This window comes from Malus domestica, chromosome 01, assembly GCF_042453785.1.
Source record: "Malus domestica chromosome 01, GDT2T_hap1".
Classification (NCBI taxonomy): Eukaryota; Viridiplantae; Streptophyta; class Magnoliopsida; order Rosales; family Rosaceae; genus Malus; species Malus domestica.
In genome coordinates this window covers 708,917-721,383 of record NC_091661.1, presented here as the reverse complement: position 1 = coordinate 721,383, position 12,467 = coordinate 708,917, and the positions used below count along the sequence as shown (strand labels likewise).

General features: G+C 37.9%; 1 protein-coding gene across 2 annotated transcripts; it reads right to left on the bottom strand.

The window, feature by feature from the left end:
- Positions 1–293: 293 nt before the first annotated feature.
- On the bottom strand, positions 294–8,052 carry LOC103427770 (protein BREAST CANCER SUSCEPTIBILITY 2 homolog B-like). 2 transcript variants are annotated; one of them, XM_008366172.4, is made up of 19 exons: positions 7,655–8,045; positions 6,164–7,456; positions 5,949–6,073; positions 5,711–5,865; positions 5,193–5,315; positions 4,910–5,095; positions 4,760–4,841; positions 4,609–4,659; positions 4,441–4,516; positions 4,254–4,365; positions 4,090–4,161; positions 2,487–2,682; positions 2,229–2,411; positions 1,896–2,038; positions 1,756–1,818; positions 1,426–1,636; positions 910–1,077; positions 732–822; positions 294–589 (listed from the first exon to the last, which is right to left on the bottom strand). In XM_008366172.4, the coding sequence occupies exons 1-18, from the start codon at positions 8,016–8,018 to the stop codon at positions 769–771; spliced, it is 3,657 nt and encodes a 1,218-aa protein (XP_008364394.2). In that variant the 5' UTR covers positions 8,019–8,045; the 3' UTR covers positions 294–589; positions 732–768. The 2 variants fall into 2 exon arrangements, with proteins under 2 accessions (XP_008364394.2, XP_070678313.1); XM_070822212.1 differs by lacking the exons at positions 294–589; positions 732–822; positions 910–1,077; positions 1,426–1,636; positions 1,756–1,818 and having other exon boundaries at positions 1,901–2,038; positions 2,219–2,411; positions 7,655–8,052.
- Between the last annotated feature and the right edge of the window lie 4,415 nt (positions 8,053–12,467).

Here is a 12,467-nt window from a genome sequence, read left to right as displayed (position 1 = left end):
TCTACACACACACACACAAGATTTCCACCCCTTGTACTTTAACAAAGTGTGGTTTCCACCCCCTTACAAGGTTTGTTAATGTGTGTATATATACACATTAAATACACATTAACAAACCTTGTACAAGGGGTGGTGATCTGAGATGATCTAATTCATGAGTAGAATTTGGGGATGATCTCAGATTCTCAAGGGATCTTTAGTTGCTAAGATATATCCCATCTAAAGTGTTAATGTATATACTCACCGTGCAATCAGTCATCCAAAAGCATTTGTAACGCGATCAACAAGATGAGTTTGTTTGAGCTAATGCTCGTGTGAAATGCTTTTAAAATAATTAAAAATGCTTTTGCATCACAAAAATATTTACATGTTTGTATCCGTAATATCATGTCTCACGAGTCCCGCATACACATCCCATTTGGGTAATGTCTTGGTCACCAAGAAAACGGTCACCATATGAGAGCAAGAGTAACAACACCTCAAAAATGGCGTACAAAGTTAGGTGCAACCTTCCCAGCATTCATGCTTTTAACAGTTACTTCCCAGACGAAACTTGTGCCTATTAGATTTGGATGTTGATGACCAAAACCTGTGGAAAAGGAAATCAGTCGGACATCAATCTTCAAAAGCATTTAAGCGAGAGAAGCTAGCACAAACTATATTGTGAAGTTGATGATATCGCCCCTCATCAATGTCAATGAAGAGCGGTACATGTACATCAAGAGACTTACACTGCAAATAACTGAAATCAGCTACTTTCACCACCTATCATTTACTTGCCCCAATAATAAATAGAACCCTCTCCTTTAGCCTATTGATAGTCTGCGTCATGAAAGAAAACCGATCAGTACTCAGTAGAGAATGACACAGATAGTACGATTAACTGCAACTAGGTTTCAAAATCCGGACCAGGATAGACATCCTTTTCCATCTTTCACTAGAGGCAGCAGCATCTTTGAGATGAGAACAACGTGGATTGTCAAAAGTTAAAAAGTAAGCTGAATTTTCTGTAGCTTCAGCTACCCAAAGGCAATTCATTTCATCCTTTTCTCTCTTGGTCAGATTACAAAACCCAACCTGCAAACAGGAAATTTAAAACAAGAGAGTGGTAAATGGTGATGCCAATTTTAGTATGACAGTAACCCCACGACTCGATGTCTAAAGATGAAAACCACATAGGCCTATTGGAGATACAGTAATGAGTTATAACTACTTCCTACATTTCATTCAGACATAAGCATTCAGGCATCTAACTGTCTATATAGATTTATATAGATTTCAGTCAACATCAGATCTATTCAAACGTAGGATTAAAAGAAACCAAAAAAGCCACCTTCATATTCCATTTCTAGATACTAGTCGTGCTTCACACAATGATTTGAATCAGTGATGTTCTGAAAATAACTAAGAAGATACATTGCATACCGTAGATCCTGTGAGGTTATAGTTTATAGGAGCATTTGAAACATTGTCAATGTATGGTGAAGAGAAGCAGATTGCAAGTAGAGAATCACATAATCCTTCCGACTTTAATTCAGATTTGGAGCCGTCTGTTACAAACACCCACTGTTTCTTCTGCTGAGCAGCTATATAAGCCTCTCCCACAAACACAACGGATGCAGCAATATCAAATTCGCTGCATAACAACCCCCCACAACCCAAAAAATAAACTAAATCAACTAATTCCACATTACTTTTCTCTGGAGAAAAGCAGAAAAATCAGTAGAAAAAGCATAGGCTTAGTTTAGGAATAACCTGGAGAGAGGAACTTTACCCAAATCTGACAATAAGACTGATTCGCGAGGACTGAAAAATGGCCTGAGGTGGATCTGACCCCTTTAGTAAAAGAAGTAACAAGAATATAAAGAAAAATAAACTACATAAATAATACTTACTCGAAGTAGTTTATTGCCTGCTGAGATAAAGGCTGCCATTTTGTTGTTGATCCTCTTGCCAGCAATTTTAAAATATCTCCATCAGAACTTGTTGGTATAAGTCCAGAAATGCTATATGCACATCCCTCGACCAGCTCAGAGTTCTGCTCTACCAGAAAATAAACTTGATGATGCTCATAAGTAGCATTGTAACATTCAATGAATAAATTCAGTGGAGCATATTCGTCATTTATGTTTGATAAACAAACAAGGGATAAGAGAGGCAGCAGAGACAGAGAAAAGTGATCAACAGAATAGCTATTAAAAGAGGATCCATTACACACTTGGATTCACCTGTTTCTCAGATGGGTTCCAGATTGTTATTAAGCCTTCTTTGGAACAGTCTTTCCCTTGGTATAATTTTCTTGTTAGTCCAACCACCCTCACTCTCATGAATGGCGTGACTTCCCTCTCACTTAAGCCGGCATCTTCCAGTGCTTTCAGAATTGATTTCTCCATGTCCGACTGTTTGATGGCCTAAATCCAAACCTTCCTTGATTAAAATCTCATTCTACACCAGACTTAAATTCAAACAAAATATTTCAAACCCACCTCTAGCTTTGCTTGATATTTGGTAAAAGATTTCAACTGTTCTGCACTCATTTCTGCCATTAAAATTTCAGGTTCAGCTGCTGTCTGTAGTATCTTCAAGAGTTTTGCTCCTTCATCATCGCTATCATTACACAAATGCGAATGTTCTAATCCTCTTTGGAACTCAGAGATAACGCCTTCTATAACATTAGAGCGCCTACACTCAAGAGAAATATCAACCACAGCACATAGGAATAGTATTGCCAGAGAGTATGTTTAGAGAGAGAGAGAGAGTGTGTGCGTAGTGTACTCAACCCCCACATTTTAAATCAAAGTTCCAACTCATCACTTTTGAAAATTGCTGATATAACATCGACAACCACCAAGCCTTATCCCACTAAGTGGGGTCAGCTGTGATGTAACACCCAAAGGGAAATCATTTTTTAGAATGAATTTTAAGATAAAACTTCAAATATGTTCATATTTCAAATGTTCTCAACTCCCACTTTTTTACATCAAAGGTCTAATGCATTGCTTTGGAAAATTGCTGATATAACACCAAAAGCAAATTATTTTTTATGAACCTAAGATAAAACTTCACTTATGTTCATATATCACTAAATATCTACTGTGAATGTGGAATAATACTTCTTGTTGTAAAATTGGTTGAAATATGGATTGCTATTTTTATATATGGATTGTAGAATGAGAAAATATGAGTGTCCTTTAATCTACGGAAGTGTAAGTTTATTTGATATGAAATGAATTCAAGTTCTCAGTATATATGTACACAAAATTATTAGTTCTGAAGAATAGCAACCCCATGAGTTTAAATCTAAAGAATTAGTAATCCTTAATATTTATATTCCTCATCACTACCCTTACATCTTGTGGAATCATACTCTACTTTCACTCAATAATTTAACCAAAATTGTATTAAGGCTGTTGATGAAAGAAAAATCACCCTTTGTGCAATAAGACCATTCTTGGGATGTTTATGAGTTATAACAATTGACAATTCTTATAAGAATAATATTCCCACTCCCAAGATCATATTTTAACTTTTCATCAAAAGCATTCTAATTATTCGTTGCTTATTAGGAAAGCCAGTCATCCATTTCAGCATATTTAATCCTCCCAACTAAGCTCATGCATTCCTGCACCATCGAGTACAGCATATCATAAATAATCATGTAATTTCATTTAATAGTTTCTCCTAAACTATAAAAGTAACTTTTCATCAAAAGCACTTTCTATTTATTCGTTGCTTATTAGGAAAGCCAGTCATCCATTTCAGCATATTAAGTTCTCCCAACTAAGCTCATGCATTCCTGCACCATCTAGTACAGCATATCATAAATAATCATGTAATTTCATTTAATAGTTTCTCCTAAGCTATAAAAGGCCCAAATTATCCAGAACCATCATGTAGCTTCCAGCAAACCAAGACCCATATGTGACAAAATAGGAACCCTTTTAGCATACTTGAGGCTAAGAAAAAATAAATCAAGAGCAACTAGACAGGAGAATATTTTAAAGACCAGCTAACAAATTCTAGATTTTGAATGAATAAGGAAACATGATGTATGAATACTATCTAAAAGGAAATTATCGGAAAAGACACCTCTGTTGGTGTGATTCCACCATTTGGGTCTCCAACCTCTCAGATCTTACAATAGATCTTCCATTACTTAACCTAGAAGGAAAGTAAAGAACAGTGATTAATTTCATAATTCAGAAGAGGACATACAGTATCATCTCAAGTAACTATAAAATATTCCACATTACCTCTCCTTGTAAAGAACAGGGTATATCCGTTTGACTCCTACAAGAGTGCAAGGGACTGGACCTCCACCACTCTTGGCACACTTAAATGCTAAGGGAGCACAAACACCTTTACCTATAGGAATAAATATGAGAATCAAGCACAGGAAGACAATATAACAAAACATTATGTATGCCAAAGGCTTCTTACAAAATCCCAATTGATCAGCCCAATGAGCTCTATATGTTCCGTTTATGTGCAGCCGTAAAGAGACTTGTCTTGAAACCTGAAGCAGAAGCAAACCTGAGAATTGCTATAACAACAAGATTTAAAGTTTTAGAACTTTCACTTCAGGAAAATTGCAAAAGCATTGAGAACCTCGAGGGGTGAAACAGGCCCAGCCCAGCCACTGAGTGCTGCTCCCCAGATCTTCATAAGACATAATAAACTATAAGCAAGCAGAAATCTGAACAGAATGGTTTAGTTCTTAAATAAGATGCACCAAAAATTAGAGCAACATATTAGTTACCCGAAGCTTCTGTCCAACAAACAATTTTCCGCTAGCAAGCTGCTTTGACAGGAGTGCATCGAGAACAGCATCCACTGAATACCTGTAAGACAACATAATCTTACATGCCATCTTTTTATACAATACAAGTGTATGAAGGTAATTACTTACCAACCATCAGTAAGCTCGACTTTCGCAGCACTACTATTTTCAGCTCCAGAGCTAGTCTCCATATTTGGGTCACAATTTGAGCAAATAGCTGAAATGCATAGAACCACCGGTGAAGAAGGTGATGCATCTCCTTCCAGAATCTTCTTAATTGCAGACCGGTGACCATGATTCACTTCTCTTTCATATCTGTCCAAATAAGGTGCATATTGATATTGTGGATTCCCAAAAAGCCCCAAGGGTAAACTGTATGATTATATTATTACAAACTTATCAGTATGGATACCTATACTTCAATTCCTCGAGTACATTGGAGACTGTCAAGAATTTTCCAAACGATTTAGCTGGATAATATCTCTCATAGCAAGCCAGTTTCCAGACAACCCACTTGTAATGATTTGTGACCCACCTTGATAGAGGAATAATTAAAGAATGCTCAACAAAACGTCAGGTACGTGGTTTAGAAATAACTAAGATACAGAACATTGGCATACATGGTACTGATGAAATTCAACAAGTTGCACACAATGCAAACAAATCCAAGATGATAACACAAGCAACCTATACTATCATGCCAGTTGTATGTACAACTTTGAGATGTGAGTGAGTCCTACGCAGTTTTTCAACTTTCAGTATGTAGTGCATTTAAGGTTTCACTGATGAATTCTGTCCAAACTTTGTATACGTCAATAATCTCAATATTATGTGTGCAAGCTAAAGAGAAATGAACTCCATTTTTTTCCTTCTAATTTCTTTTCTATCTGGAAATGCCGAAGAAAATTATCTAAGGACAGAAATATTTACTCTCTGGAGGTATATTGCATTGAAGCTCCATAACAGGCCAGCATGTGGACAAAAGCTTCTGCTCCTATGCAGTTTAAGCCAGACTCATCAAGAAACGTATACTTTTCCGCATTAGTTGCGGTGATTCTTCTCACTGGATCTGATAAACACTCCAACTAAATTTGGTGCATAAAACGGTATCATTGCCAAGGTATAGATAATCTGTTGAGATAATTAACAGAATTATTAATCCCCATACCATGTTCTGGTCAGGTCGCGGCATTCCAAAGTATTTCTTCACATACATTCTAGTCACGGGTGAAGGATATCGTGTAGAAACCCTTCTTTTGGAACATGAATGATCAGAGGACAATGTAGACACACCTGATGGAACAGTAGCTTAATGAATAGCATAACATTTAGTAACCAATATAATAATCAGAGTTGTTGTCGTAGGAGATTAGTAAACTTTACCATTAGGAACAAGGGGAACATTCCTAGGCAATGGAGTGGAGGAGTTTGTGCGAGGCTTCTTGAATGGAGAAATAGAACTTCTTCCCAACCTCCTCTTTACACCAGTGATCTGTTTAGTATTCATAGCAGTGGTGCCAACAGTATTTGAAATATCAACCAATGGCTTGGCTGGCGGCTTTCCAGCATGATTAGTCCTCAAACCAATACCATTTGCCAAACAATTGTTTTCTACTGTATTGTGGGTCCTGCTAAGGGGATTCTGCCGATAAGGTAACTCACTGTTTGACCTAGAAGCAGTTTCATTGCTAACACCATCGAATTGGGTAATGAGGTTAGTACCCGAACTTATAGTTGACGACCACAATTGATTAGACAATGGTTGCAGTGGAGATGGAGAAGCCTTGAATGGAGAAATAGAACTTCTTCCCAACCTCCTCTTTAAACCAGTCATCTGTGTATTATTCGTAGCTGGTGTGCCAACAGCATTTGAAATATCAAACAATGGCGTGGCTGGTGGCATTCCAACATGATTAGTCCTCAAATCAATACCATTTGCCCAACAATTGTTTTCTACTGTATTGTGGGTCTTGCTAAGGGGATTCTGCCGATAAGCTAACTTACTGTTTGACCTAGAAGCAGTTTCATTGCTAACACCATCGAATTGAGTAATCAGGTTAGTACCCGAACTTATAGCAGACGACCGCAATTGATTAGGCAATGGTTGCAGTGGAGATGGAGAAGTATTGGTTAAAAAGTTGTTAATCTTCTTCTGGTGGGAAATGGGAGTGCGGTTATCATGTGGACTACCTTTAGAAAATGCGAAACCCAAGTCACCTGCATTGGCCTCATTGAAGAAATTTCCCAACTCTGGGTCACCAAGTAGACTCCTTGCACGTTGTATTGCATCAGTAGAAACAGATATAGATCTACCTCCTGCTGTATGGAACTTGATTGATGAAGGTTTAACTTTATCAGGAGTTAAATTAAGCCTTTCAGGATCATTCTGAAATCTAGTTTGCAGTGAAACAGTCTTATTCATAATTAAAGGAGTCCCTGCAACCAGGGCAGCACTGTTAAAACCAAAACCCACAATCTTGGTGGGAGCATTGTCATCGTCTTGGAATCCAAGCAATGTCTTCGCCCTGACAAGACTGTCGGGGGATATATTAACCATTTTACCGGATCCAGTGTGGAAAAGGGAATTAGATAAACCACCTACACATCCTCCGCCTCCACCTGCACCTCCGCCTCCACATCCACTTCTGTTATTCATAATCGTAGCTTGCACTTGGCCTGCGCACCCACCTTGAACTTAGAAACAAATTTGCCCCAAATAATTATAATCCCAAAAATTTCCTAATTTAATCAATTTCTCATATTTCCCCTGAATCCTAAATCCTAAATCGTGAGGTTGCATAGAAAATGGTATCAAAATTGAAATTGAAACTGAAATTGAAATGGAAACTGAGCAGAGTGTGAGCGTGCCTGGACCTGAGGGTGTTGCGATTTGGGAGCCAAGAAGCAACGAAGATGCTTTGGCTAATGAAGATTGTTTGACGGCGACGGGCTTTCCGAATCCGTTGCGGAACATCCCAACGCCACCTCCCTCAACAACCTGATTTCGAATCTCAGCCTCCGCCAGCTTAGAACATCCTTGCAGCAACACATCCCCCATGGACGGCACCCGGCTGCTGCTGCTCCTATCACTCTCACTAGGACGATAAACGACACCGTTTATGACTTCGGGTTTGGGGTCCGGGTACCACCGGTAATTGTTGCCGGCATCCGAGCACATGTGCCATGTCGCCATGTTCAGGGATCGACTTTTCTGGAGAGGGAGGGTACGATTACTCATCAATTGTTCCCTTTAATATTTGATGATTTTTTCGAAAAAAAAATATGGGGAAATGGCGAAAATTTAAAAAATTAAAATTAAAAAGCGCGCCAAAATTAAAAAGCTCACCCAAGTCCCTCCAGGGTTCTGGGGTTGGATAGCCCTAATTTCTTAATGAGGTTTTTAATGCATTTTTTTCATGATCTTTAAAACAAGGATAATGCTAGCGACACAAAAATTTAAACCAAAATTTCAAATTAAATGAAATGTCACCAATAGTAAATAAGCACATTAAGCAATACTTAAGTAATAATTCAATCATCAGAATCCACATTATTTGGTTTACAAAATTTGTTTTAGAAATTTGGTTCCTCTAGTATTACCCTTAAAACAATGGAATGTTAGACACAAAATTGCAGCTTACAATTATAGTCTAGTTGTTGGCTGCGAGATCCACACACAACTCTCCCCTATGTCTGTGTGAGTGATGAACTCTCATTAGTTTGAAGGTGTCTTAGTCAAGCGTTGAGTAGACTTTTAGGATCTCTTACAAATAAAGTTATTTTTAGACGTGCCACTGCTAACCAAAACCAACAGATTGTTTAGTTTTAAGTGTTGTATATATAGGTCATTTGCTCATGCCACAAGTAAACTGGCATTCTTCTCAAAAGATTGTTCCTATGGAGGGGTTAAATCCATATTTAAGTTCTTTTCTATGCCTTGAAGATAAGGACTTTTATATTTCTATTCTATTGAATGCCAAAATCAGAAACTGATCAGTAATGATCCAACTCAGTTTGCATTCCTTGTAAGAAAAAGAAAGACATAAAGCAAGGTAGAATGAAATGAAATGAGAACTGAAAGAATAGTGCTTGCAAATACTCAAGGAATGTTAGTGAAATGGCAGTAAATAACACTAAATGTCAATAAATCATAAACACAAGTAGTCACGCAAAGTTTTAAACCTATTTTGGCAAGTTACAATGTCTGTCAGGCAAGTTCTTGCATTTGCAAGCAATGTTCTGGTACGAGGCTTTAATATAGGAAATTGATACTACAAAGGTAAGTATCAGAGCTATAAATACAAAGGAATATTTAAACTACATAAGGAATAATCAAAAAGTAGGTTGCAAAGCTTTTAGAAGTCTTTTTGTGTTGAGTTGAGTGTTATTTTCTCTATTTATTTTGATGCCTTTAATAGATTATTTCTTCCTTCAGAATTAAGCCTTTGTAACTCAATTCATTCCCTTTCACCCATGTGATTGATGGGATATTTGTCAGAGAATGAGCTCCCACTTGGATACTTGAGCTTTGATCCTCTTGGATTTACAAATTTTGCCATTAAAAAGCATTTTTCTTTTGCAAAACTCGGTTGACTAATCTCTTTCAGTATGAAAATAGAGCAGTCTTGTCGCCCATTGTTATCACGTCAAAAGTTCCTTCAAACCTTCGGGTCGGTCACTGTTCATTTCCGTTAAAAATAAATACCCAACAACAGTCATGTGTTAAATAAGATGTTGGGCCTTGGACAGGCCCAACTGTTTAATTTGGGTCCCAACACTAGCAGTATATTTCGTTACTTGTAGGTGAGAAATTTGAGCTTCCATGAATTGTGAGTTAGACATCAAATTATTCATCAACATGATAATTTTTACAAACTGCAATTCCCTCAAAATCTGATAAAAATGTTGGATTTGTTACTTCTTAAAATACACTATAAAACCCTTCAAATCCATCGAAAATCATCACTTTTTAAATTCCTTCATTATTAAATTCATACACTTTGGATTTTCATAGACTTGTTCAAAATTCTAAATGAATAAGATTTGTAAACTCTTTTAAAATAAACCTATACATACTTGTCTAAATGTCACCAAACAAATAATTAGAGAGCCATCATTCTCATTTAGAAAATTAGAATGGACACAATGTGTACCGATATTCCCATATTATAAATATTCATTTAAATAATCAATCCTACGTTGGGAAATGGGAACACAATTTTAGAATGTTCTAAATCAATTATATTTTTCTCCCAACTCTTGTGGTTGTCCTTCATGGATCCACTATTTAAAATTATTATGATAATTTTTCTAAAAGATTGCTCCTTTCTTTTTTAGGTCAACAAGAAATTTATTGAAAGGGAGGCAAAGCTCCAGAGCAAATACAAGGCCAAGACAACAAACTAAGGCTAGAAAACAAACAAAAAGGAATAAAAAAACCAAGGCAAGTCGCCCACCACATGAACAAGGAAGGATAGCATGACTTGAAGTGAAGCTTCAGTCGCCTTCCCTGAACACCAAGACCCAAGGCCTGATGTGGACACGGTAGACCGTCATTAGATAAAATATGGATGAAAGCGGATGGGGGTCTGGTCACCCAGACTTCTGGACACATCCCTCTTTTACATTGCGATGCAACCCAGTTGGCTATAGAATTTGCTTGGCAAGGGATCCAAGACCAACGAAGGAACTGGAACCGGAGACTAAAATTGCCAATTTGGTTGAAGATAGGGAAAGTGGCCCATCGAGAGTGAAGAAAGGAGTCATTGATACTCTGAACCAATGTTGCATAATCAGATTCAAAAATCACCTTGGAAAAGTTATTTTGCACTGCCAATTCCATGGCAAGAAAGGCACATTTAGCCTCAACTTCCAAAGGGGAGGCAGTCATACCCTTGGCTCCTTTACCTGTGATTAACTTCCCAAATGCATCTTTTACCACCACTTTAAGACCCAAGCATGAAGAAGCCTTTGACCACGAGGCATCACAATTGATCTTAACAATATTTGGCAGGTGAGGGGCCTAACGTGGAGGATGCAGCAGGTTAGCTTGAGGAGAAGAAGGAACCATAGGAACTTTGATGAATTCGTTGCTAGCTTCTGTTGCTAATTTCATGGTTTTATATGGATAGGGGAGAACATTATTAAAACTTGCATGGCATCTAGCCTTCCAGATTTCCAAGCAAAGGAAAGAGACAAAAGATAATACTTTAGGTAAAGTCATACCCAAGCCATTCACCACTAAAGAGAGAACTAACAACCATCAATCAAATGAATTGATAGATTGACGATCGATGTGATAGTTCAGCCCAGATGCGAACCAAACCATAGAAGTCCACAAGCAAAGGAATAACATATGCTCAACAGTTTCAGGCTCATTCTTACAAATGGGACAAATGGGATTATTCCAAACCCAATGGTAATAGAGACTCTCTATGGCCAGGAGACAATTGTTTGCAATCCTCCAAAAAAATAACTTGATTTTAGGGAGTGTTTCCATTCCCCAAATAAGTTTCTAGAAGGTAAACTCCACAGACAGGGATTGACCAGCATTATTGGTAGATAAGGGCTGATTACACAAGGTAATAGCATGACCAAAGGCATAACCTGATTTAACAGAATAGTCACCATTGAGGGACCACAACCAAATAAGATGATCAGGGTAGGAAAGATCTCCAAGAATGATACTCTCAATAGCCGCAGATTCCATAAGAGGAATGAGATTGCGTATAGTCCCCATGTTCTAAGAATGATGTCACTGAAATAATATCTCTAGCCGTGGCCTCGTTCTGGGACATGACAAGTCTGGTGGAACAAACCATCAGGTGTGCTTGTAACCCATTTGTCTTGCTAAATGCAGACACGTATCCCATAACCAATTTGCCATATGGCCCTTTTGATAATAAGAGCCTGACCTTCCAAGAGACTGCTCCAGGCCCAAGATGCACGACCTCTCTTGGAGGCATTCAAAGCGTCCCCTGAAGGAAAATAGGGACCCTGCAAAATACAACCCCAGAAAGCAGAAGGTTCAGCCATGAGTTGCCAAAACTACTTAGCTAAGAGGGTAGTATTGTAGTCTATAAGGTTTCGGAAACCAAGACTACCGACAAACTTTGAGGCACAAATAGCCAGCCATTTTTGCCAGTGAATCTTATGCTTATTCTCCCTCTGACCCTAGCAAAAGTGGGTCAGAAGGGCATTAATATCATGACAGAAGGTGGTCGGGAACACTAAACAGTTCATAGGATAAGTAGGAATGGCCATGGCAACAACTTTAATTAAAACTTCATGACCAACCAAAGATAATGATGCCAATTTCCAACTCGGAATCTTGTGAGCGATCCGCTATTTAACAAAAGAGAGAGCCTATTTTTTAGATAGCCCCCACACAGTAGGCAAGCCAAGATATTTCCTCGGGTTTGAGGTTTAAGGAATATTAAATAAAGTACAATCATCATTGATGACAGTCTGGAGAGTATTTGTCGAGAAGAAAATGGAAGATTTCTGAAGATTAATACTTTGGCCAGACGATACATTGTACAAATCCAAAATTCTCAAAAGAGCATTGCAATTATCCTGATTAGCCTTAATGAAGAAAAGCGAGAGAAAAGTGGGAGAGCATCGGGCAAGAAAGGGCAAGAGAAATACCAGACAAAGCACCAACCTCGCAATGATCAGAAATCAGGGA